The sequence below is a fragment of the Pavona decussata genome, unplaced genomic scaffold (assembly GCF_977016875.1).
Source record: "Pavona decussata unplaced genomic scaffold, jaPavDecu1.1 SCAFFOLD_510, whole genome shotgun sequence".
NCBI classification, from domain to species: Eukaryota; Metazoa; Cnidaria; class Anthozoa; order Scleractinia; family Agariciidae; genus Pavona; species Pavona decussata.
This window is the reverse complement of record NW_028145827.1, coordinates 832444-857500: the sequence shown is the minus strand read 5'-3', so window position 1 is coordinate 857500 and position 25057 is coordinate 832444. Positions and strand designations below refer to the sequence as shown.

The 25057-nt window shown below is 38.5% G+C and overlaps 1 protein-coding gene across 1 annotated transcript; it reads left to right on the top strand.

The window, feature by feature from the left end:
- Positions 1 to 988: 988 nt before the first annotated feature.
- Positions 989 to 23641, top strand: LOC146450077 (uncharacterized). Its single transcript, XM_085100756.1, has 21 exons — positions 989 to 1147; positions 1216 to 1288; positions 1377 to 1512; positions 1623 to 1645; positions 1782 to 1977; positions 5366 to 5651; positions 6306 to 6467; positions 7661 to 7780; positions 8771 to 8868; positions 13362 to 13403; positions 13521 to 13586; positions 14290 to 14496; positions 15292 to 15328; positions 17280 to 17306; positions 17683 to 17741; positions 18014 to 18113; positions 18753 to 18797; positions 19131 to 19160; positions 19796 to 20692; positions 22045 to 22199; positions 22821 to 23641. The coding sequence occupies exons 1-21, from the start codon at positions 1091 to 1093 to the stop codon at positions 23233 to 23235; spliced, it is 3231 nt and encodes a 1076-aa protein (XP_084956882.1). The 5' UTR covers positions 989 to 1090; the 3' UTR covers positions 23236 to 23641.
- The last annotated feature ends 1416 nt before the right edge of the window (positions 23642 to 25057 follow it).

Below are 25057 nucleotides of genomic sequence, written 5' to 3'. Positions count from 1 at the left end.
TGTAACATATTTTCAGAAATTTCTTGAAGTTTGATTGATGGGCTCATTAGAAAATGCCACTCTTATGTCAAGGACTTTGAAACCTGTTTTGTTTCCTTTCAAGTCTACCAGCCAATAAATATTGAGAATTCAAAGGAAATACAATGCGTGGGGTCGAAAAGCAGACGAAAGGGCGCCACGTAACCAATACAAAGCTAAAGAAAATACGACACGTCATTACGCAAGCTTATCGTATATTTTCCATATAAGGCAGCGAGTGTCCCACGCATTACATGTTCTGGCCAATGTCTAACATGTGCTTATCACGTGCAAAATCAGTCGTTGACAAAGTCCAGCCGCGTGTTCGCAGCCGTGAATGTTTATTTTTACATGCAAGCAATTTAAAACCCGTGTTACCGGAAATCGAGTTTCACTGCTTTACATTTAATTTATGTTGAAGGGAAAAGCATTGTGGAATTCTTGGGAATTCTTTGATCGAAACCGTCAATGCCGTGATACATTTTCTTTTTTAAGACTTCCCCACAAAAGCCGCCGTCCTAATTTCGTTTCAATCTTGATTGTAAATTTGCATTTTGTTTTATCTCACCGCCATCCAGTGAATGATCGGTCATGGCATGAAAGCAAACGTTCGATTCGGTAATTATTTGTTTCACTTGACGAGATTCTGTGCTGCAAGAATAGGGGCTTTTACATTTCCGGCCTGGTTGACGCGCACGCTAACAACTACCTTTTCACTGGAGTGAAAGACAGATGGCATCTGGAACCATTTGATAAATCTTTGGCTCCAATCCAAAACCTGTTTTGCGGAAACCATATTTTAGCATACATGCGCGCGCATTTCTGCGCGGCAGCTAAGGCGTGGTTGACCTTTGATTTCATTGGCTGATATCTTTAGCTCGGCATGTCAATCATCAAAATCCAAGTATCTGATTGGCTCGTCTTGACGTTTTCTCCTTATATGCCAATCTTTTTCTCCTGTCCACGCCTTTTAAATTTCGAAGCGAAACTCGCGTACGACCGCAGTCAGTGTTGCGGGCACCCAGATAACTGCCGGGTTGTGAGAGGGAGTACGGGATTTTACAAAAACAACATGGCTGCAACCCTACCTTCGGCCGATTCCGCGGATGCAGGCGTCCGGCTCAGCACTGTATGTGCACCGTTTGTTTATGTGACTTAGCTGCACTAAATTCTAAGAAAAATATTTATATTTTTCAGCTCAGCCCCAAGTATTTGCACACAAATTCGACTAGCCACACTTGGCCGTTCAGCGCTATCGCCGAACTAATCGGTAAGCTAAAATAAAATTAATCGTATCTGTGCCGGTTGCATCCGTCCCGTTTTTGTTCAGCCTTGTTAAATTTGTCCTTGTTCTTCAGACAATGCCTACGACCCTGACGTGAATGCAAGTCAGCTATGGATAGATGTAAAAAAATATAATAAACACAACTACTGTTTGGTGTTCACTGACAACGGAGCCGGTATGGGTCCTGAAAAACTACATAAGATGCTAAGGTAAAGTGAACGCAATTTACTTCAATCGTTGCTCGATTTATTGTACAGTTCTTCATTCGTTGTTAAACCGTTGAATACTTACAAATGTGTTGTCATTCTTTCTATTGCAGCTTCGGATTCTGTGACAAGGTAGGTTGAGAAGCTGAAGGTTTTCCATGACACGTTGCGTTACTTCATGTTTCCGCTCTGATTTGTTCACATACATAGGTAAATTCCGCGGACCGCTATCCTTCCACTTATTGTTTTATCGTTTTATTTTGTTTAGGTAGCCAAAAAAGGACAACATATGCCTGTCGGACATTATGGCAATGGTTTTAAATCGGGATCAATGCGACTAGGACGCGATGCAATCGTCTTCACGAAAAACAGCGATAGTAAAAGCGTTGGATTTCTATCGCAAACTTATTTAGAGGCCATTAAAGCGGAGACAATTCTTGTACCAATGGTTACGTGGGATTCTGATGGAAATATCCTTTGTAAAGATTGAAATATTTTACTAGGAGCCGTACTCAAGATTTAATCGTGCGTCTTACTTCCGCCATATTTGCACGTTCGCGCCAAACTCAAATTTGGCGCCCTGTTAGATATGATATGTCTACACCGCAGAAGACAGGCTTATAGCTTATTTGAGGGTAATTTAGCGGTTTTTAAACTTATATTTACATAATTTAATTGGATACAATCTTATGACGTCTCGTCATAAGTTCAGGTAACAATGATTTTAATAAACTTACGATAAATTATTTGCTGAAACAAGTCGGTTTTTTTTTTATATCAAAATAAACTCTTGAACAACGAGAAATTAAATTGAACAATATAGTTATTTGAGAAAATGTGATGTTATGTATTTTGCCTTGTAATAAAAATGATAGGTGAAGTTTTATCAGTCAGATCAGTACCACAGACGTACCCAGGAAAACGAAATCCAAGTTCTCTCAACTGGAGTTTTAACCTATGACCTTCCGATAGTTTGGATGATCTAGTCCATTAAGGACGGTGCCTACTAATACTGAAGTATTTTTGCACGGTTTATGACTATGTGGGAAAAGCAGATCTTAGCAAGGGCTGATGGAATCCAAAAAGAAAATTAGGGGTAACCACGCATTTTTTAGAGATAATTAAGCAATAATTATCTTAAGGTGATTCCGCTGAAAAAGAAGGAGTATTTAAAATTGTCTAAGACTTGGTCCAGTTCATAACTATGTTATGAGCATTACAAAAATGTAATAAAAAATGGGGGTCACGGTGCTCGTTTTTGTGCAACCTGGATGGCTATTATAGTAAATAGATGACCCACGAGGTTTATATTAGAAACGCTAGTAATCAGAAAAGGGAACTATCATTTCTAGAAAAATTAAGTTCCTGCATTAAAATATCGAAGCAGTTCAACAAAATTTACTTTAATCTTACACAACAAACTATTTTCATTGAACTGGAATTAAGATTATGAAAAAAATCAAAGATTTTGCTGCGTGTGCACGTAAGCAGCACTTCCTAAATACGTGCTTTTTAAAGCATTCAAATAAAAATATCTCAAAGTAGAGTATTAAACTTTTCTTTAAATCGCGATATATAGTGGCCAGCCGTATGACATTTAAATTGATGCATTAAAAAATGGGGGTCACCGTGCTCGTTTAGAAGAGAAAGACCATTTCTTTTCCTGCCGAGCTTAACCTCAACGAAATCCCATAATGTTCTGTGTGCACGCGCTTGTGCGCGCGCTAAATGACGCGAAAAATTATGCGCAGCAAGGATGCGCAATGCAATTCAACGGAATCACCTTAAAAAGCAGTAAAATACAAAGCAATGTATGGCATTTTTATCGAAATTGAAGTTTTATTATCCCTGAAAAATGCATAGTGACCCCCAATTTTCTTTTTGGATACCAAAAGCACTTGCTGAGTTCTGCTTTCTCTACATAGTTTTAAAGCACGCATAAATAGCCCTGAATTAGCAGGCACCACCCATAGGAAACTTAAGGGACCGTTCATTTTTTATGAGCATGGGGGGGCTGGTGGGATTTGGTTATTTACCACTACGAGACTGTATGACCCCCCCCTAGCATGCAATTTTTTTCCACATGGCCCCCCTCCAGCAGAAACTATTTTTTTCTGATGACCCCCCCCTCTCCCGCCCAACCAGAAACAAATCATACTCCTAACTTTAACAAAACGCTTATGTACTGTTTATATCAAAGATAAACGTAATTGTTACACTGTGATTTCTTTACAGTACTATTAAAAAGTTCCCGTTCTCTGCTTAGGTAAAGATTTCTCTTGTTTAAGAAAACGTTTTATAGATAGCAACACGTTTACGACAACGGCAAACCCTAAATTTCCATTTAGATTCTCAAATGAACTATAAAAATTAATCAAGCAAATGGTTAACGTGAAATAACTCCCCTTCGAGTAGAAACAATTAATACACGTACAGATCTGACTAACAAAATACGGATCGAAGCATACCAATCAACGATTACGAGTCATATTAAACAGAAAAAAAACAGCGGACACACAGATATCAGGCGCGTAGGTAAGGGTTAGATAGGGGTGTTCGTTGAGCCCCAAATCTTGCTGAGTGCTGGAGGCACTGTTACTAGGGGGGTCCGGGGGCATGCTTCCCCGGAAATTTTTGAAAATCTAGGTTCCCAGAAACCTCATTTCCTGCATTTTTAGACCCATTTCTACTCTCTCGCATGGTACACCTCATGTAGTTGTTCAACCTCCCCATTGTGCTTTTTCTTCCGCCAGTACTGATCTTCAAAGGGGGTTCGTTCAAACCCCTCGAACCCCCCTCCTACGCGCCTGGATATTAAAGTACTGCTATTAAAAATGACAGTTACAAGCTTTTCTGAAGATGGCCTCTGCTCAGATTTACCGTCAACTGAAGTCACCAACAACAGTTCTATTATTAAAAACTAATCTAGATGTTCACACTAGGCATACTTCTGAGTCTACTGATACTCCTGGGTTCAAATAATTTACTAATCAACAGTCTTTATGAAAGTGAGTACTATTAAACAGAACATTAAACAATCTATTGATATAGTTCTGAGTACAACCACTTAATAGAAAACTACTCCCCCATGGATGATTCAATAGTGAGACTGTTACGTTTTTATATTGATATTTTGAACTTGTACAAACATAGGTGTCTACTTCAGTTTATATTCATTATTGCTTTTCCAACAGATATGCTTCATTTCCTCAGTTGTTGTTAATATGAAATGCAGATTTCGACCTCAGTATGTAAAACAAATTAAAAGTGGTTAGGAAATTGAAATAATATTCAATTTCTTCATCTGTTTCTGTGTTGAGCCACTTTCAATTTCCCCTACTAGTCAATTATTGCTGGTGACCCCCCCCCCCTCTTTCACTCAATTTTTTTTGGTAGCCCCCCCCTTTAGTACCATTTTTTTTCTCGTGGCCCCCCCCCCCAAATCCCACCAGCCCCCCCATGCTCATAAAAAATGAACGGTCCCTAAGTATCTTGAGATGCGCAGAGCGTATGCGCAGCAACAAAAGCAGGCACTGTCCTTAAACTATAAAATTTTGTAGGTTCATGTGACTAGCATTCTGCATACTGCTAGGATTTGAATGTGGATGAGTGGTATTTGTGAAATCTATTATATTATGATAGATGAATTTTTCAGCAAGGGACACTGGTATACTCCGAAAAAGAAAATCCAAGTTATCTCAAAAGGAGTCCCTGACTGAAAAATTCATCTAACAATATAATTATTTATTATTTCTGAAACTTTAAATGTTTTTAGTTTGTTTTATTTTTCATTTGTTTTCCAAAGTTTCATGATTGTTCGCCACATTCTCAAGGAATACAATCCTTAACACATCTTAAAGATTCTTCCAAGATCAGACAAGGAGAAAGCATTAAAGGACATTCTCACACACTCAATGTTTCGATACAAAGAGGAGCTTTTAGCAGAGTTTGCTGGCATTCAAAATCCCAGTGGAACTCGCATCATCATTTTCAATGTTCGGGCAACTCCAGATGGCAAGCCAGAGTTTGATTTTAATACACCGGACGATATCAGGATTCCTGAAGACACTGATGTGGATGCCACTAGAGTGAGGAGGCAGGAGCGACAAAACCACATCCCTGAGTCTGACTACTCCCTGAGGGTGAGAAAAAACAGGAACAAAAACAGTAGATACCATGTCGTAGACCCCCCTGTATTCCCAGATAGTTTGATGTGATTTTAAAGTCGTATAATTTGTGCAAGCTGATATGGTTTGATCTGTTGGGATGCATTAGGTTACAATTTAAGTTCCAGAAAGTTTTAGGAAACAGAATCTTATTGCCCAAATTTATGACCTGTTGTTGGCTTTAGGAAAATGCTAGCTGGCCTTGATTTCACACTTTGAATGACATATTTGCCCCTCTGAAAAAATGAATTGTACAGGTTTGAGAAGGCATTTTTGTGGAATAAAATTCTAGTTCTTCTGTATAACTAAATCTGAAGTTTTGAGGCAATTAAGGCTTTCCAAAGAGGAATTCAGCTGAAATGGTCTGTTGGATACCCCTGTTTCCTGAATGAGTGAAACCCTTGACAACTTGGAACTCCTGCAGTAGTTCAAAACAGGAAAAGATCTACTGTGTGTATAAAATTTTCTCTGCCCTTATATAGATTGTAGCAACTAATAAAAACATTTGCTGTGTAGAACTTGAATTTGAAGTTTAGCGAGATGCACAATGGAGTAATTTTTCATCTTTGCTTCTATAATTGACTAATAATTTGCAGAAATTTAAAATATCATTTCTCTTCTTGTTTTTAGGCTTATTGTGCAATTTTATACCTGCGACCAAGAATGCAGATTATATTGAGAGGTAAAAAAGTTCGCACTGTGGTGATAACGAAGAGTCTAAGTAAAACAGAGGTGGATCACTACAGGCCAACGACAATGCGAGAAAATAACGCAGCTTCTATACTAGGAACTGTATCCTTTCCTGGTCTTTTAAGAATTACTCTCTTTTATTTATCCAACTCTACTCTTATTTCGGCAGTGGTTATTAACTGAAATGATTCAAGTCCACATGCTGAATTTCAGTTACTTTTGAGCAAACCAAACAACAACCAAAAATCCAGGAGGAAGGTCTTGCCCAGAGCCCTTCAAATATTGGGGACAGAGTAAATGACACAGTGCACGTGGAAAATCCTCCAAGTGACTTAAAATAATAATATTGTGAAATTCATTTTTTGTGTGTGTGTGTGTGTTGAGTTCCTGGTCATTATTATTATTATTATTATTATTATTTTTTTTTTTTTGGGGGGGGGGGGGATTTAATGTTGAGTTCCTAGTTAGAATTTAATGTTATGTTAATTTCAATGATAATGGTAAAACGTTGTCAGTTTTTTCTTGCTTGGACAGTGATTAATGATTAACACTATCAAATTATGGCAATTACCAGTCAAACAGATTTTTATGCTGCCCACCTAAAAATTTCCTTGAAGTCACTTATTTTAATAAGTTTTTTTTTCCACAAACTTCTTCAAATGATGATGGTCTGTGAATGGTGACATTGGCAAAAACTCATTGTGGATGATCTGTAAAAGATGTATGTGAAATTGTTAACGGTTGCACGCAGTTTTAAAGAAAATAAGCCAAAGAAACTGAAAAGCTAATTTGGGGTTAAAAGAAGATTTTCAACAAAAAATAGTGTAAATTGTGCAAGTCCAGAAAAAAAATCCACTCCCATTGGAAATTCCTAGGGGTAGAAGGGGGTCTTGAAATCCAAAATTTTAAAAGCAAAGTATGGAGCTAAACTGGAATTACCTGGGGGGGGGGGGGGGAGGGGTGCAATACAAAAAACCTTCCTTGAGGGGAGATTGGATATTTTCTGGAACTGCACATGCAGCCATAACAACATTCTTAGTTTGTTTTTTGAAAAAATCTGTAACAATTCAATTCAAATAGCAATTTATTTCAAATTCATTCTTTCTAGCTATGAAATCTTGTCTAAGCACCCCGGCAACTCATCGTCTAAAGTGAATTAACTGGTGGCCAGACCAGACCAAGGTTCCTATTATAGTACAGGTCCATGTTTAACCTTCAATTGTTTTGTCCATTTATGTATTATTCAGTGTCATTGAGTGAAATAAATTTTCTTAACAAGAATTCAAATTTGATAGGCTAACAAATCAGTTAAAATAACATTTGGGTTTAGCCAGAACAGAAATCATTACGGGATTATGATGTACCACAGAAACAGATTGATTAAACCTTATGTTCGAGTTGGTTATCAGTCAAGGGTAAGTAAATAGAAAACTAGAAATAATAGAATAACTGAAAGATGTAGATGATGTTTGGTAAGTTTTGTGAATACTATTTATCACTAAAGGCTGGTTTCCATATGATCGCAGATCGCAATAAGGTCTGCGATCGTCTGCGATCCTGCGATCGTGATCGCAGACGATCGCAGAAGATAGAACCATCTTCTATCTAAAGGCTGGTTTCCATATGATCGCGGATCGCAAATCGCAGATCGCAGATCGCAATAAGGTCTGCGATCGTCTGCAATCATATGGAAACTACTTCTGCGATCGTCTGCGATCCTGCGATCGTGATCGCAGACGATCGCAGAAGATAGAACCATGTTCTATCTCCTGCGATCGTCTGCGATCAATTGCGATTGTTTGCGATCTGCGATCTGCGATCTGCGATCTGCGATCATATGGAAACCAGCCTTTAGATAGAAGATGGTTCTATCTTCTGCGATCGTCTGCGATCACGATCGCAGACGATCGCAGACCTTATTGCGATCTGCGATCATATGGAAACCAGCCTTAAGAAAGCATTCTTTTAGGGAATAAAAATGGAAGAAGGTGAACATTCCAAAAAAAAAAAAACTAAAAGGAACCAAGAAACAGATTTTCACTCAGTAGAAATAAACACTACGCATTTTGACACTGTAAAATGCAAACGCTTTATCATGGAAATCTTGAAAAGGTCATGGAAAGTCGTGGGGATTTTTAATTCCCAAAAGAGTATAAACGCTGTAATCACATAAATTTCCACAGTTTGTTATCTGAATTTCTGAGAGGTGTGCTATGGGTGTAATATGCTTGAAGAAACCAAAACGGACTGCACCATTCTAGAGCTAATATCTTATCAACGCTATATGTAGCGAGATACTTGTTGTGACTAGTAGCACTAGCATACTGAAATTGCATAGGTAAAAACAAATTTCTAAATGCAGCGTGCATTTGTATGACTGATCAGTAAGGTTTCTCTTATTTCAGGCCAATAACTTAGGAGTTGGTGTGGTGGGTGTTATTGAATGCGACTTCCTGCAACCAACTCATAACAAACAAGACTTTGATTACACAAAGGCATGCAGGTGAGCATACTATTGTATAAAAACCTTATGCAAAAATGGCTAAACTTTTTAATATTTTTGTCTGCATTCAATTTAGCCCTACTAGCCTTGTTCAAGGTAAAATATTATTTTGATTTTTGAATTCAAGAATGATGTTATTGATAAGTCAGGCTACTTTGAATGCAAGCCAAAGAATATGTCAGGCATTTTGCATAGGGTCTATAATAATATGATAATGTATCATATTAGATGACAGATTATACTAATTGGGTTGTTAAACTTAATGATTCAAACTAAGAGAAAATAACATAAGTATTTTTATTTATTTTGCCAATTCCCATACAATATAATTTCTGTTTCTCCTTTTGAATTTGAATAGACCATATTCACATTCTTGTTTTTGAACTGGAACTGGCCTGCATATTTTTAAAATATCTTTCCGTGCAAGATCAAGAGCCTCCATTGCAAATTAGATTCGGCTCAATAACATGTTCTTTTGAATTGTTCTTTTTTGGGGAACTGCATTTTGACTTCGAGCCACATTTAGATATCAAATGGAGGTGTTTAGTGGGAATTGATTGGGGACCAGGAGACACCTGAATCTTTCAGAAGTACACCCAAATACCTTGGAGAGTTTAACCCATTGATCACTAGCTGTTTCGAGAGGTTTTCCAAATTCTGCCAAATTTGCAAGGTGGTTATTTCCAACCCCATGTGCAGTAAAAATACACAACTTACAGGGCAAAAAAACCAATACCCCTTTGGTCTAAAATGGGTTATTCCAGAAAAAATCCACACCCCCCCCCCCCCCCCGATGGATGGGGTCGTTTTTTAACCCCCCCTCTCACCTGGATTTCCTGAAGCACGAGACCCCCCCTCCTGTCTGGATTTCCAAAACAAAAGACCCCCCCTCCGGCCTGGATTTCCGGAAAAAAAATATTAGGCTTAATTTATCTTTAATATAAAATATGCACCATCACGTCTAGAAGATGTTCTTTTTTAATTTCTAAAGCTTCTGCTAATATTAAAAACTCTATCGTGCGGAACTAAGAAAAGAAAGGAGCAACAATGCGAAAAAGCGAACGAGTTCATCCTTTGTGCCCAATGGAAAACACGGCACGCAGAAAACGCACTGGCTGCTTGTTCAACTGTGCTACGGACGATGGGACTTCAGAGAGGTTTCCACTGTATATGTTGCAGGAACCCGTCCAAGAACTTTCTCCTTCTGTTGCTTTCGCAATAACTTACGTTTCCAAAAGTTTTTTCGAGGTACAGATGGCTACAAGTTCCTCTCGAGTATTTTCGACGAAGAGGGAATGTTTGGACCAAAATTCTTTGGAATTATCTTCTTTAGCTAATAGCTCTGCATCCTTGGTTGCACAAGTAAAAAATTCTTCCGCCTGACGCAGTGGAATCCACGTTAAGAATGCAATGGTGGACGTGAAATTACACAACGGTGGCGCGCTGGGTCTGGTACGAGTAGAAATGTGTCAGGCGTTTCAAACTCTTCGTTGCAACAATGTTGCGATGGCTCGTTCTTTACTATCTTGTTGTTCGCGTTTTCTGCTATAAAAGGACCTGCGAAAGAACTTAGATTATCATTTATTTTAGGTGAGAAATAAGTGAACAAAATATTTCTATTATTTTCAGGGTCTGAGAGCGCTGAAGTGTCACCGAACTAAATGTTCGAATTGCCGTAACTATCGGTCGAAATGACTGCTGCAGAAGACTTTCTTAAGTTCAACCCCCCCTCCCGCCTGGATTTCCAGAGTCTTTGACCCCCCCCTCCGGTGAGAATTTCCAGAATCCCATCCGTCGGGGAGGTGTGGATTTTTTCTGGAATAACCCGATAGTTAAAATCACGAATTTGGAATAAAATACACTAGTTGCCTGATAAAATTTTCAAGAAAACAAACTTGAAAGTAAAAATTTCCAAAATTTCGATGAAATTTGTTCCTTGCACCACATCGGCAAAATTTGATCCATCTTGAGGGAATGTCTTTGTTTACACAAGGTCATGCAGTTGTCACGTTTCGTCAATGAAAATAGAAAGAAAAACAGACAAATAGCTTTCCTAAATGAAAAATTTATTCAGAAAAGTCTTTGCTCATGCCTAAGAAAGAAATGCGTATAATTCTAAATGTGTGGTTCCAGAAAATATCCATACCCCCCCACGGAAGACCTTTGGAAATTCCGAGGGGGAGGGGGGGTTAAAGGGCAGTAATTTCCGAAGGGTAGGGGGGTTTCGTGGGGAACTAGTTTTCCAAAGGATCACGAACCATGTACAAAACATTGAAAGTAACATACGATCGATCTGAAGCACAAAAACATATTTACGTACGTTGTTTTGAAACAAAAGCAGCGAAAATGATGAATCATTCTGGAAAAAATCATTTTTGTAGAAGTGTTGTCCGGTAAGCGAAAGTAACGGCAGCATGACAGGTATTTTTCTTTGAAGTTCGACTTCGCGGCGCGATCAGTCAGCCTCATATCATGCCGAGCATGGCTGTGATTTCACAATCGTTTGAAAATCGAGGTTTGAAATAAATAAAAGCCCTGGCTCTTAACTCGTATTGTAGCATCAAATGAGTGAGATTAAAAGGTTTCTGAACAAAGTGACTTTTTTGATGAGCATGGCCTTTCGCATAATTTCCACAGATTAGTTTGCGGTTGAAATCTATTTCTGACATGGCGAAATTAATGTACAACGGGCGTGCAGCGCTTATTTATTTATTTCCCACGGAAAATTATTTTTCCGCGGCCACAAAACGTGTCATTTCTTGAATGCAATCTTTCACAAAAAAGATTTCTGGAAGAAAGAGAAAAGATTCTGCAGAGATATTTCCATCCAGTGAATATTGATGTACATTGCAGTTGAAATTTGATCCGCCACTGAATCAAATGCACAACTTTTTCGATGTATGCAAATTTTGTTCAAGATTGAATCCCATGGGACATGAAACAGCGACGTTTATTTGATAAAAACTTGACATAAACATTAAAAACACAAACTTTTTTTCTTTCTCAAATTCATTTCATTCACGAACTCAGTACAGAGATAACTATTTGTATTAAGTGCCGAGACGTGAATCCAATTTCCACGGACTAATTAATTTTGAAGTTTTGAAGGGAGAACCTTTTGAAACTGTTCTCAAAGGCGGCTTATAATTCTTGTGCATGTAGCCAGTTTTCGACTGGGTTTTCAAAGTTCTTCAAATTCTACTTGATAAATAAAACACCCAGCATCGTATATTCAATGTGCAACTTGTATTCATAGTGGTTTCTTCACGGTAAATTAGCAAATGTTTTTCTGCAGAGGTCATTACCAAAATGGAATTTGCAAGGCCGTTGTAATTTTAGGTGAAAAAGAAAAGTTACGTAAACTACGCAACAACAAAGAATACAACCGTGTTTTTTTGACGAAAAAAAAATCGACCATTTTAGAGTTCTATCCAATTTTTTCAGGATATAGTTTAAGCAAAAGGATAAACAAGTAAAATAGCGCAGTGTTGTAAATTTTAAAATAGCTGAACTAGAGACGTCAACGTCGCTTCAATAATAAAAAAATTGATCGTAATAGTGTGAGTAGTCAATTTTCCTAGTCTAAATGGATTTTGAACTTCTGAGGGGTTCATGGAAGAGGGTTTTAAAAACCAGGAAATTCCGGAGGGGTGGGGGGGGGTCATCATAAACCCTCTGGAACGGAAATTCCGAGGGGGTGGGGGGGTTAGAATAAAAATGTCTTCCGTGGGAGGGGTATGGATTTTTTCTGGAACCACACAATGCGAGACAAGAGATGCGTAAATAAGCGTTTGGAAGGAACTACAAATCCATTCTGAAGCATATTTATCGACCTTTGCAGGGCACAGTTTTTCAAAAATTTCACAAAAACTGTTCAGAACACGAAAAATCGGTCAATTAGAATAGTATTTCAGTACAAATTCACAATCAAACCTGTAATTTTTTGGCTGTTGAATTACCAGAAGTACTTCGTCTCGAAATAAAAAATCTTCGCCATTATTTCTCGGAAATCCACTGTTGAAACTGTTAAGTATTCCTTAGTAGTTCTTCTTTCGATTTATCATTTCTAAAAGGTGCGTTTCCTTTGGAAAATGCGAAAATCGGTGACTAAAAATTTAGGCGTCTGGTGCACACGGCAACAAAAACTGAAAATTGAGATGGTTTTGCGTAGACCAAAAACTCTTTTGTCTAGGCCCCCCTAAGACCTATAAATATATGCACAGAAAGTGGATTCTGTTTGGTCAGTCCTTTCTGAAGACAATGAGAACAATAGGGGACAAAAAAATCCCTTCTAGGGGAGGAAGGAACCGAACGCGATCGTGCTTGAAATTGCGGCCGGTTTTGGCCAGCACAGTGATCAATGGGTAATGGTGGATCAAAATTGCTTATCCTACAATTATCAGAATTGTCAAACTAGTTAATATGAAATTATTACATTGTTACCAGTTAGGAACTACTGTAAAGTCTGATGTGTGTTTGTAACATCTTTACAGATCTTGTATTGCTGCCTTGGGAAACAAACTGAATGAGTACTGGTAGGCAAACTGCGATATATTCTCTTTATTTGAATGTGCAAACTGTTATAAATTTTAATTTGATCTGATCTTAGTGATTCTGGTTTTATCTTATTGTTGTGTGTTCATTTTTGCAAGGAATGAGAAGAAAGGTCCCCAGCGTGCCAACAGTAAAGATCCCATACCTGAACCAGTGGAAGTTCAGTAAGTTGTTTGTTGACTGTTACTTTAATTCATTGAGATAGTGCATAGTCCAAGCCCACACTGCCAAGTGAGATGCGTGCATCTGCAAGTTCAAGATGTTTAAGGTTACCATATACCTATAGAGGTGTCTTGCATCCAAGCGATGTAGCAGGTCCGGATTAAAATGTGGATACCTGAACCCCATAGACATCAAATTAAAGCTTATACAACAGGCTATTAAACTATACCAAGAATTTTGAAATAAATTAAATTGTCAAATTTTTAGCACTGTTTTCTCTAATCAATTTTTTCACTTAAAGGGGACACTTTAAAGAGCTAAGGTAAAACTCAAAGGGAATTTGTTCATTTGCCTTCAAATTTGGACAGTAGCTAGTTTAACATATAAACAACAAAACATGTCTGCAAATTTTTTCTTTCAAAATATTTTTTCGCTGAGAGCGATTTTCATACGATCACTCCACATTTTTTTAATCCTATTTTGAAAATGTTCTGTAACTTTTCACTGCAATTGAATATGGCAAAACGCAGACGCGTTGGGTCCGGAAACTGAGGAGGAAATTAAATTAGTGAAAAAGTTGTAAATATATTTTAAACGATGTAATTATATGTTGAATGGCCCTTTTTGGAGCATGTCATAAAGTTTACAGTTTACATTACAATTCAATGGGGTCAGTCACACTGAAAAGGTATTGTTTTATTTCAGACAACTTCCCGACCAGATATGGGTGCAGTGTGACAATCCTGAATGTCTGAAGTGGCGCAAGTTACCTGATGGTACAGTTCCTAATAAACTGCCTGACAAGTGGTACTGTAAAGACAATCCCTCCCCTAATATGAGGTCGTGTGACATTCCTGAGGAAAAGGAAGAAGAAATAGAGCAGCCGTATGTCAAGACGCAAAAGAAACGATTGTAAGTGGTTTGTGAACAACGTCTTAAGCACTGATAATGTGAATAGTTATATCCAGCTCTGGTTTCATAATCATTTTGTGCCGCATGTCTTTAACCTGTCCAGTTGTGTCTGCCAGATTTCAAGAGAGCTTGACTGAATAGACTGGTTTAGAAATGTGGCTAGTCCTTGCTTGAATTTGATACCTTTAGCTAGGCAGTAGATAGAAAAATAAACAGACTTAAAGGCAGATATATATGTTCATAAAATCCTGTTACTTGGGAAAATTTTCAATACAGTCGAACCTCGATTATCCGGACTTGTCAGGACCTCGGTAAATAGTCCGGATAATTGAGAGTCTGGATAATCGAAAATATGAATATTAATGAGATAGAAATGTAAACAAAAGGTTACAGCAAAGAAAACATCATTTTAATCGTGAAATCTACACGTACACACATAAAAAAACTTTTAGTTCAGGTATTGTCTCATCGCACTTGCGAATTTTGAAAAGCGCACAGGATAATACGCTGTTTCAACAGTCTTTTGAAAGGATTATTGGGCTTTTCACAACTTTTAGTTTTCAAGATCGCAGCTAATTAATATTCACGAAAAAATTGGGACCATAGAAAAGAGTCTGGATAATCGAAAAGTCCGGATAATCGAGGTTAGACTATACATTGAACCTGGAAAGTTCAGAAAGTTGTGAAATATCAGTTGTCCTTAAACCCTGCCAGTTTGTACGTTTCCCTTTTCTCCTTTTGTTGGAAGCCTTGTCATAAAGTTCAAAACGTCAAAAAGTGCTTTTTTTTTTGTAGGGAAAGAGAGATGGAAGATAGAAAACGCAAGGAAAGGGTAAGAAGATGTAAAATGATTATGTTGATATCTCTACCAAGAGTGTCATTCTTGAATACCTTGTGTAACCTTGTTTTCTAGAACCTAACCACACTGTCCCCTTATGAATAATCTTCAGTGTATAGTGATGTCTCTTTTTTTACACGGAATGCCCTGCAGGGCAGGCCGTGTCTAGGTTTGGGTCGGGTATCTTTTTTTTCTTCGTCGTAGCCACAAATCGACAAATTAATTTATGCATTAAAATATGTCCTCCCCTAGTAGGGATGTATTGTTCCGATTGTCTTTAACAGAAGCGGCCCAATCAAAATCTATTATTTAGGCACATATCACGAGAGAGGGGACCCACTCATCCCTTCCTGTGTGACGTCAAATCATCATTTGATTTATTCATTAAACCTACAGTAAATTCTGCCCTCTCCCAGACGGGATCAATTTTTCTGATTGTCTTCAACAAAAGCGGCCCAATCAAAATCCATTATCAGCGCGTTTATCACGAGGGAGGGGACCCACTTATCTCTACCTGTGTGACGTCAAAGCAAGTCATCATTTCGAAAAGTTGTTTTAATTTGTTCAATGGCGGCCACATGTATGAATTTAAGACTCTGATCTGCCGTTTTCAGAGAGAAAACAAACCTTTTTCAAGTGGTAAATCGAAATAATAGCTTCTAGGTAGTACTCGACAGTTGAAATGGTGGAAATTGGGAGAGATCACAGCGAAGAAATCCCGCTTTCAAAAACAGATTGAATAATCAACGCGAAGGATTAGTGCTAGAGGAGGCCAGACCAGTTCAGCGGGGTCATGACATTATTGCAGAGTTATTTCTGGTATGATTCCTAGTAACACAATGATAAGTATCACGCAATATATCTGAATAAAACCATTCAGACAATTCTTTCAATTGCCAATGGACGATAGTTTTTAACTATCTGCGAAACATACAATCAGGAATAATTGGGGCTACATTAAGCATTCCGTGTTAATGCCATTAGCCGGGCGTCTTGTTTGTTTAGTGATGTCATTTCCATCATTGGAGGGATGCATGAAAACCATAAATAAAAGACCTTTACTCAGACAAATTGCTGGAACCTTGTCTATCACAGACACTCACATTTTGTAGTGCAAAGACTTTTATCATATGATTCTGAATGGAAAATTATTGTGGTGTTAATTGCAGTTACATTATATGGTCTAAAGGATTATTAAAGGAAACCTCCACTCTTGAAACATTCGTTGGAAAACATATGCATGGAAATAATATTTCAGTGTCGGTCAAAACATGATTTGATTATCGCCTATTTTCGTTTTTAAATTTCCCGGGCGCTGCCATGTTGGATTTCATGTGGTAATAAGTTGCTATGTTTTAGACTAAAATTACGAATTTAGACACTATTTCCAATGCTTAAGGACGGTGCCTACTATTGTTACTGCGCATACGTTCTGCGCATCTCGAGACACTCGGGTTTCCTATGGGTGGTGCCTACTAATACAAGGATAATTTTGCGCGGTTTAAAACTATACGGAGAAAGCAGAACTTAGCAAGTGCTTTTGGTATCTCAAAGGAAAATTAGGGGTAACCATGCATTTTTCAGAGATAATTAAGCTTCAATTTAGGAAAAAAATCCCATACATTGCTTTATATTTTGGCGCTTTTTAGAGATGGTATTGCTTAATTATCTCTGAAAAATGCGTGGTTACCCCCAATTTTCTTTTTGGATTCCAAGAGGCCTTGCTAAGATCTGTTTTTCCCGCATAGTCATAAGCCGCACAAAAATACTTCGGTATTAGTAGGCACCGTCCTTAACTGTCAATTTGTTGTCAGAGTGGAGGTTCCCTTTAAAATACTAAGGCATGTACGTGCCATTATTCAGTGAATATTTTTTTGGGGAATTAATTTACATGTTGATTGCCATGATAATGAAAATTTTATTTCATATCTTGTCCATTTATCAGGAAGCCAAACAAAGACAAGAAGAAGAGGTAGGGTATAGTAACTGTTTTAACATGGCATAATATATATTATTAAAAACTGAATCATTGTACAATGCAATTCAAGAGATTTGATTGGCTTAGCGGCCATGGTATATGAGCCATTATACCATGGCCGAGAAATGGCGACCATTAAATTGTCTGCTGGTTGTTCTTGTACAGCGAAATCAGTAAGATCTAGCAATATTTCTTGATTGTTTTTAATAAAACAATTCCACTTGCGCTTGTTGGATATGAGATGATTATGGCCAACTTGGTGCTACGTGCCTCGTTAGCTATCTATCATATCATATCCAACGCGCGCTCGTGGAATAATTGTTAAATATATATAATATATAATTTTCATTTTTAACCTTTTTATTTTCAGGCAAAAAGGCTGGAGCAGCAACGAATAGATTTGGAGAAAAAAGAAGCTGAATTGCAGAGGTGTGTTATCCAGTTAAATTTTAAACCCTGTGTTGTCTTTAGGGATAATCTAAATTAGTCTGATAATGGTTTCACATACAACATGTACTGTTCTAAGGAACTATGTAGATTTTTTAATATACATCCAAGCACTAATGTAATGTGGATTAGACTCAAGGAAAACAATTATTTTTATGAGCATCTTGTATCTTGCACATTAGGCAATAACAACAAGATCAACCTCACATACACACACGCATGATGTGACCCGATCTCATTTTTTTGTGTTTTAGGTTGAAGAAGCAGCTCTCTCAGATAGAATCTCTAAGTGAAACATCAATACTTCAGTCAATTGAACAAAACAGTGCCAGACAACAGCAAGCCATCAGGCAGGTTAGATGAGAACTCTAATTATTATCGCCAAATTAAAGAAATAGAATATTAGAAATTACACTTTTTACAGGATTGGTGGGGGGAGATGGGGGGGGGGGGGGGGTATCGAGGGTAAGTGGATTGTCCAGCTTGTTGTTGATAAATTGAGAATTGAGTGGATGACTAAAAAACACAAATGTCCAACATCCACAAAACCTGTATTTCCCAAATTTGATGAGAAAAATCTTGTTTAAGTATTGTAAACTGTTCTCTGAGTTTGATTCGTTTCCCAAATCAATTTTTACCCACTAATTGGTTGTTGCCATATTCCCATGAAGACACTGCTTTGTGCCATGTCCCACCAATTCAAAATGGTGGCCAATTTGCATGAAAGGGCTTATCCAGACTATTATCAATATTATTGTAATGAGAATGATGTATTATTCTAGAAAGTGACACAGGCATACTCAGAAAAAAGAAATCCGAGTGCTCCCACGAGTCTCCTGTAGCTCAGTGGTAGAGCATCCAAACTAGTAATCGGAAGGTCTTAGGTTCGACTCCTGATAGGAGCACTCAGATTTCTTTATTCCGAGTATGCCTGTGTCATCACCAGGCTTGAAGTATACCATCACATTTATTTAATATTATTGTATTTTCTAGCAAGTTAAAGGGGAGCACAAGTCACCTCAGCCACTACGAATTAAGGTATGCTTACATTAAATGAGCTTATGAAATGTTCATGTAAACCTGTGGTTGCAGAAGTTTGAGTTAAATGCAAAATTAATATTGACTTCAGACCAGCTTCCATTCTTATCCTTGTGTTTTATAAAAGACTGGTTTTTTAGCACCAAACTGGCACCAATGAGCCAGAATAATGCAATAGTTTGGATTTCATTGTTGTGCACATTTTTAGCTTCTTTTCATTTCACCTGTTTTAAGTTGTGTTAATCTGGTTAGTTAAGTTGAACTTTATTATTACCAGTAATTGAGTTAAGAAATTTTAATCCAAAGAAGTCTAAAAGCCACTTTTTCTTTCAGTTGATTGCACCACCAACAAGTGCCATAAAGGTATGTTTTCATATTTTGGTATTTAACAAATCGACGGCAGTTTTCTATGGTCTATACTCTTATAGACCATAAAATGACGTCAAAAAATGTTCAAAACTCAAGTGGAACCACGAGCTGCAGGCGAGTGGTCTCACTGCCAAGTTTTGGACATTTTATGGCGTTTTTTATGGCGTTTTTTCAAACATCTCTAACAAAACACCTTACAAATCACATTGCATTCAGTTTATCACACACAGGCAATGTTGAAATCAACCATTGCATTCATGTGAATGTAAAAATATGGAATTCGTGAGCTATGGATTACTAAAGCCTCAATCACGCATCTCAGTAAAATTTATAAAAAACCTGTCATGTCTCAGACCCTCAGTGCAGTGAAAACTGATCACTGATGACCATTTCTGCTTGTTTCTTAGAGAGGTGTCTGTGGCCTTCTTCCAGATGTTGTTGTTATTATTGTTTTTTTTTCCAAGAGATGTCTTTTTGTATGTGGAGAAACGTCTGCCTTAATTGAGAAGGTGTAGAAGGTGAACTAAAGTACTTCTAAAAGTGGGGCAAGCTTCAGTGGCTGTAATCACAAAATATTTGCAATTGGGGCAGGACTTCAGGTTTGCTTACTTTGTCTGTATCCTTTGCAGGCGTCTCCAGGAACAGTGCGGAGTCAGACAACACCACTGTCTCATGGTGTGCCTGTGGCTACAACTCCAAAGACACCAATCACTGTGAGGACGACCAAGAATCAATTGCAACAATCAGTCAAGGTTGTTAAAGTGTTCTCGTCTGCCCCTGTCTCTGGTCAGGCCCAAGGTGCGAGTGTAAAGCCACTGTTACAAATCATGCCGAACCCTCAGGGAAGAAATCAGCAGCAGCAGGGTAGCATAGTGACAGACTTGACAACACCAAAAGTGGTGGCTGTACAGTCTTTAAAAGCTCCAACCAGGATAAGAATTGATCCATCACCACAACAAAACAAAGTCACAGTTCAAAACTTAGTGTTGCAATCGGGTCATAAAATTCACTTGCAAACACCTGTTTCACAAATCATGACCTCTGTTTCAAACAATTCACCGCAGTACCAAGTAAAAACTATATCAGTTCAATCGTCTCAACCACAGCCGCAAATAAGAAGTGTTAGTGGTGCAGTGGGAACTACCACACCCGTGGCACAAAATAGGTTGCCCCAGCAAATTAGCTCTCCACTGAGATCTCCTGCATTGCCACCCAGCTACAAACCCTTAGAGTCATTAAAAGAGGTGAACAGGCAAGCGACGCAGGCGACAGTTGTATCACCAGTATCTGCTGTGATGCCTGAGGCTACAGACTCCGTAACAAAGTCACCCACAGAGCTCAGGAATCAGGTGACTGTCAGTGACAGGTACAGATACATCGCACCATCACCACAGACATTATCATCTGTAGCAGTGTCTTCATCTGCTGCCGCAGCTGCCCCTCAGCTTGTTCAGACTTCACCTGCCACAACTGCTGCGCCTGCTGCAGTGCAACCCGTTACTCCATCACAGCCTCAAGCATTGCAGGTATTCTATTATCAACAAAGATTGTCTTTTATATTGTAATGAGATCTGAGAGTTTAGTTAGTGCCACTTCACATTCTTTAGATTGTGGTCACACAGGAATGCATGTGAACTTGGTGAAATGTTAGTCTTGCTTGCCACAAGTCTCGCTTCCTTGTGTCAACTCCAGTTGAAGACTTTTCTTCGTCACATGCTCGGCATGTTAAATTCTACATCTTTCTTAAGAATGCACTTGTTGTTCTCAGTTTTCTTGCTTGTCTGGTAAGTTTAAATGCAAATATTTGCCATTGCTAGGACATGAAGAAAAACTGTCTCAAATTCCAGCTCATGTTTTGTGGAAACTGGTTTAGAGCTGTACTTTCGTAGAGCAATAGTTGTCTTGCTTGAATGATGGATCATATAATTGCTAATTAGAATTCTGCATGCATGTTTTAGTGCAAAGTGAACCCATGAATTTCCTGCTCACTGTTATCCCTAGTAAGGAAATGAGAGACCGCATGAGGCAAAGAAAATATCTTTTACCTTGGCGGGAATCTAACCCACGTTCTCCAGATTTGATCGTCCGTTGCTCTACCAACTGAGCTATGAGATCAGCCAGAAGCAACTCGTAGCTGATTATGGTGGTGATAAGGGCAATGTGAATGTGAAGAGTACAGGGTGGCTTTCTTTTCCTTTTTCTTCAGTTGTTTGTTTGATTGTTTAATTAAGAATTGGTTCATGCTTAGCATGCGTATATCGAGTTATGGATGCACGCGGGAAGTTTGGAGAGCACAAGAGAAGCGTAAGAGTTGCTCGAGGCGTAGCCGAGAGCAACTCTAGCTTCTTGAGTGGTCTTCAAACTTCCCAAGTGCATCCATAACTCGATATACGCACAGCTAAAAGCATGAACCAATTCTTTTATAACATAGTGAAAATAAAGTAAATGATTCCTAGAAAACAGGTTTTTTTCCCTTATTAATTACAACATTCTCTGTACAAAAAAAAGGTGAAAGTGGTTTCTCACAGCGATTTAATGTAAACGTTTTATTAAACTTCGACAAGCTCCTATAAATATACATTTTTATGGTGTTGTCTCTCTGTAAAAGTTTGTTAATAACACAGCGCGCGCATGCTTCCCCCATCTGACTTGCTCTCGTCATCGGATGGACGCACGGCCGTGCATATGTTGAGAAATGTACCATGATGACGCCAATAGGAATTAAATTAGGATGCACGCGCGCTATGTTATAATATACAGTGTCGTGTAAACTGCTTGTCCATTTATGAGAAAACAGATTAACGGCAACATCTCCTTTTTTTCAGACAAGATCTGAAAGAGACCTGGGTTAATATTTTTTGTTCTCAATTTCCTGCAGGTGCAGGTCAAACAGGAACCAAAGCCTGCTGCACCTGTCACTCCATTACCATCAACAGCTGCCAGTATTCAGATCTCCCAGGTGCATTCTGGGGCACCTGCAGTCGCAGCATCAACAGCTCTTCCAGTTAAAATAAAAACTGAAAAAATCGACAGGTGTGAATCTATGATCAGCATCTTAATGCTTATAAAAACACCATTTGTAATGGGATGATTAAAAGTAATTACATACAGAGAGTTATTAAGTGATGGAATAGCGTCATTGCAGTGCACTGTAGAGGGATACTCAGAATATCAATGAGGCACAGAAATGAAAGTATTTAAACTACAAAAATGTTCAGACTCGATTTCCGTACAACAAACTTCGAAAACAAAAACTTACGTTACAACGTGTAACTAATGTAAAATTTATTGAGCACTGTTCCATTCAGTCGTTCCAGTTTGAACTAAACATTTTAGATAACATACTTTGAGTAAACACAGAACAAAGCAAAGTGAAGACTGCATGGATACGAACACCTGACGTGACGGTACATTTAGTCTTCAATGTTGCTTCGACTTTAAGGACCTTGTCATCCAGTTTTAAGCGTCCTAAATTTATTTCCGTAGCGAATGCAGTCACACTGTTGAGAGTTTTTATGTTTCGCGTTTGTTCTAAAATGCCTAAGGTTGGTTTTTGGAAAGGATTGAGTGTCACAAACTTTGTAAGAGTGAGGGCAAATATGCAAGTTTTCTTTTTAACAGAAGTTTATTTTTTTTTTCTTTTATTCTTTTCAGCCCCCAGGTGAATGGACTCAAGAGGTCTCGTGATGATGATGATGACGTCATAGAGCAGCCGCCTGTTCAAAAGACACGTGTCGAGAAGGAAGTTATAATCATTGACGACCCATCCCCTCCCCCAGAGGAGAAGAAATTTGAACCGGAAATTAGCCATGAACTTACTTTAGATGGCGTCGACAACGACTTGATAATTAAACTGGGAAAACTAAGTCAACAGCAACAGTGGATTAAGCTGGCAAAATCTGCTCAGCAGTTGAGAAACCTGCGGGAAAATGTGTGTAAACTCCTGCGGGTATTAGTACCAGAAATAGAACTTGGAGACAAAGCTGAAATACTCGACGATACAACAGTGGACAACCTTTTAAAACAGGTTTTAGAGGCGAACATACAACCCGACCTGACAAACTCTTAATGCTGGTCCATGGGTCCAGTATTTCTTTTATATTTTACCTTTTATCGTTGTTTTAATGCCGTTTGACGGATCAAAAAAGCAAATAAGGTGGCCATTATGGTTGCTTAACGACAACATTGTTTCAACGAAAGCTACTTAAAATGGAGTAACTTAAATGTTGTTTTGTGGATGTATTTGCTGATCATTTTCATTATTACATTGACACTGCTGCGGGGGATTTCATTGTCTCGCGGCTTGAAGAAGAGGCGGGGAGTGGGCGATTGGACGAAGAGAATCTTGTTGGAAAATCTTCACGATACATTGCCGCTTCTGAGAGATGTATGGCAATGTACGGTTAGATGAGTAGGTCACATACGTAGCTTTGTACAAAAATCTTTGAAAATTAAAACCACCATTGTCACTGTAACTGGAATCGTCTGTCACTTTAGAGAATCCTATCATTACATAATGTAACTCTTGAATAGTGCAGGGACCACTTGTACAAACAGCAGCAAAGTGTAGCCGGATCTTTGTGTAGATCAGGATCAGCAATGTTGAATAAAACGTAAAATTAAATGCAAGGCTGATCGGACAGCTAAAATAATTTTATTGCCCAATATTTCGTATTTCAGACGCGATGAAACTTAATCTGTCTACTGTACAAGTTTCAGCTTTCTTTATTTATCAACCAATCACATCTCAACTTTTCATTTGTATCGTCTTTAAATATTGTAACCGTTTACAGTCGAACCTGTATATAACGGCCACCCTCGGGACTTGAGGAACTGGCCGCTTAATACAGGTGGCCGCTTAATACAGGATCACTAAAAATACTCACTGGGCGTGGTCTAATGTCAATTTTGATGGCGTATCATACAAAACTATTTCATGCAAGGAAACAATAGGACAATCAACACTCTTTTAAGAGATCAATAATTTAAACCAAGTCGTTTACTGTCGACACTGCCAGCGTCAATTCCTGCCATCCATGGTACTGCGCAAACGCCCGTAGTTGTTCTGCATGTTCTATAGCATCTGATAGTGATCTTTGAAGGCGATTCATTCTCCATCACATGGCTGAGGAACAAGCTAATTAAAGAGGAATTTCTAGCTAAAGAGTGAAGCATATTCAAAACAAACTTTTTTTACCGTTTGTGATATGGTACTATACTTCAGCACATTGCAGCGGGGACATCTGAAAAGTGTTAACGATACTAAACGGCCGAGTATCAGCTTACAGTAGCTTTGTACATGTCGCACAATAAAATACCGCATAAAATAACATATGGCTTAGTTCCCACTGAAGGGTGGCCGCTTAATACAGGTAAAAGTAACAAAGAAAGACAAACATAGGACTGCTACAGGGTGGCCGCGGCCGCTTAATAGAGGTGGCCGCCTAATACAGGTAACAAATACAGCGTTTGTATGAGCGAAAAAATCGGGACTTTGAAAACTGGCCGTTTAATAGAGGGTGGCCGCTTAATACAGAGCCGTTATATACAGGTTCGACTGTATTTCCAATTTTTACTTAGCTTTTTGCCGCCCCTGTAGGAGGTTGGTATTGTCTAACCGAAATATTGGGCAATAAAATTATTTCAGCTGTCCGATCAGCCTTGCATTTAATTTTACGTTTCATTACATATTTCGAGATAGAGAGAGACTGGGGAGAAATGGCATTGCTCGTTCCACTTTCCAGGCGCGTGTTGTTGTTTTTTTACCCGCAAAATTTGGCCTCGTTCCAGTGGCTTTATCCCAGACCTTCCCAGTAAACTCGTTCCCGAGACGCATTTTTTTTTTTGCACAGACAACGTGATCCGAAACGGAACGACAGAGACGAAAGACC

Coding starts and splice junctions, on each gene's coding strand:
- LOC146450077 (XM_085100756.1), top strand. CDS start 1,091: ATGGCTGCAACCCTACCTTCGGCCGATTCCGCGGATGCAGGCGTCCGG. Junction 1,646..1,781: donor CGGATTCTGTGACAAGGTAG/GTTGAGAAGCTG, acceptor TTGTTTAGGTAG/CCAAAAAAGGACAACATATG. Junction 17,307..17,682: donor AACAAAGACAAGAAGAAGAG/GTAGGGTATAGT, acceptor TTTTATTTTCAG/GCAAAAAGGCTGGAGCAGCA.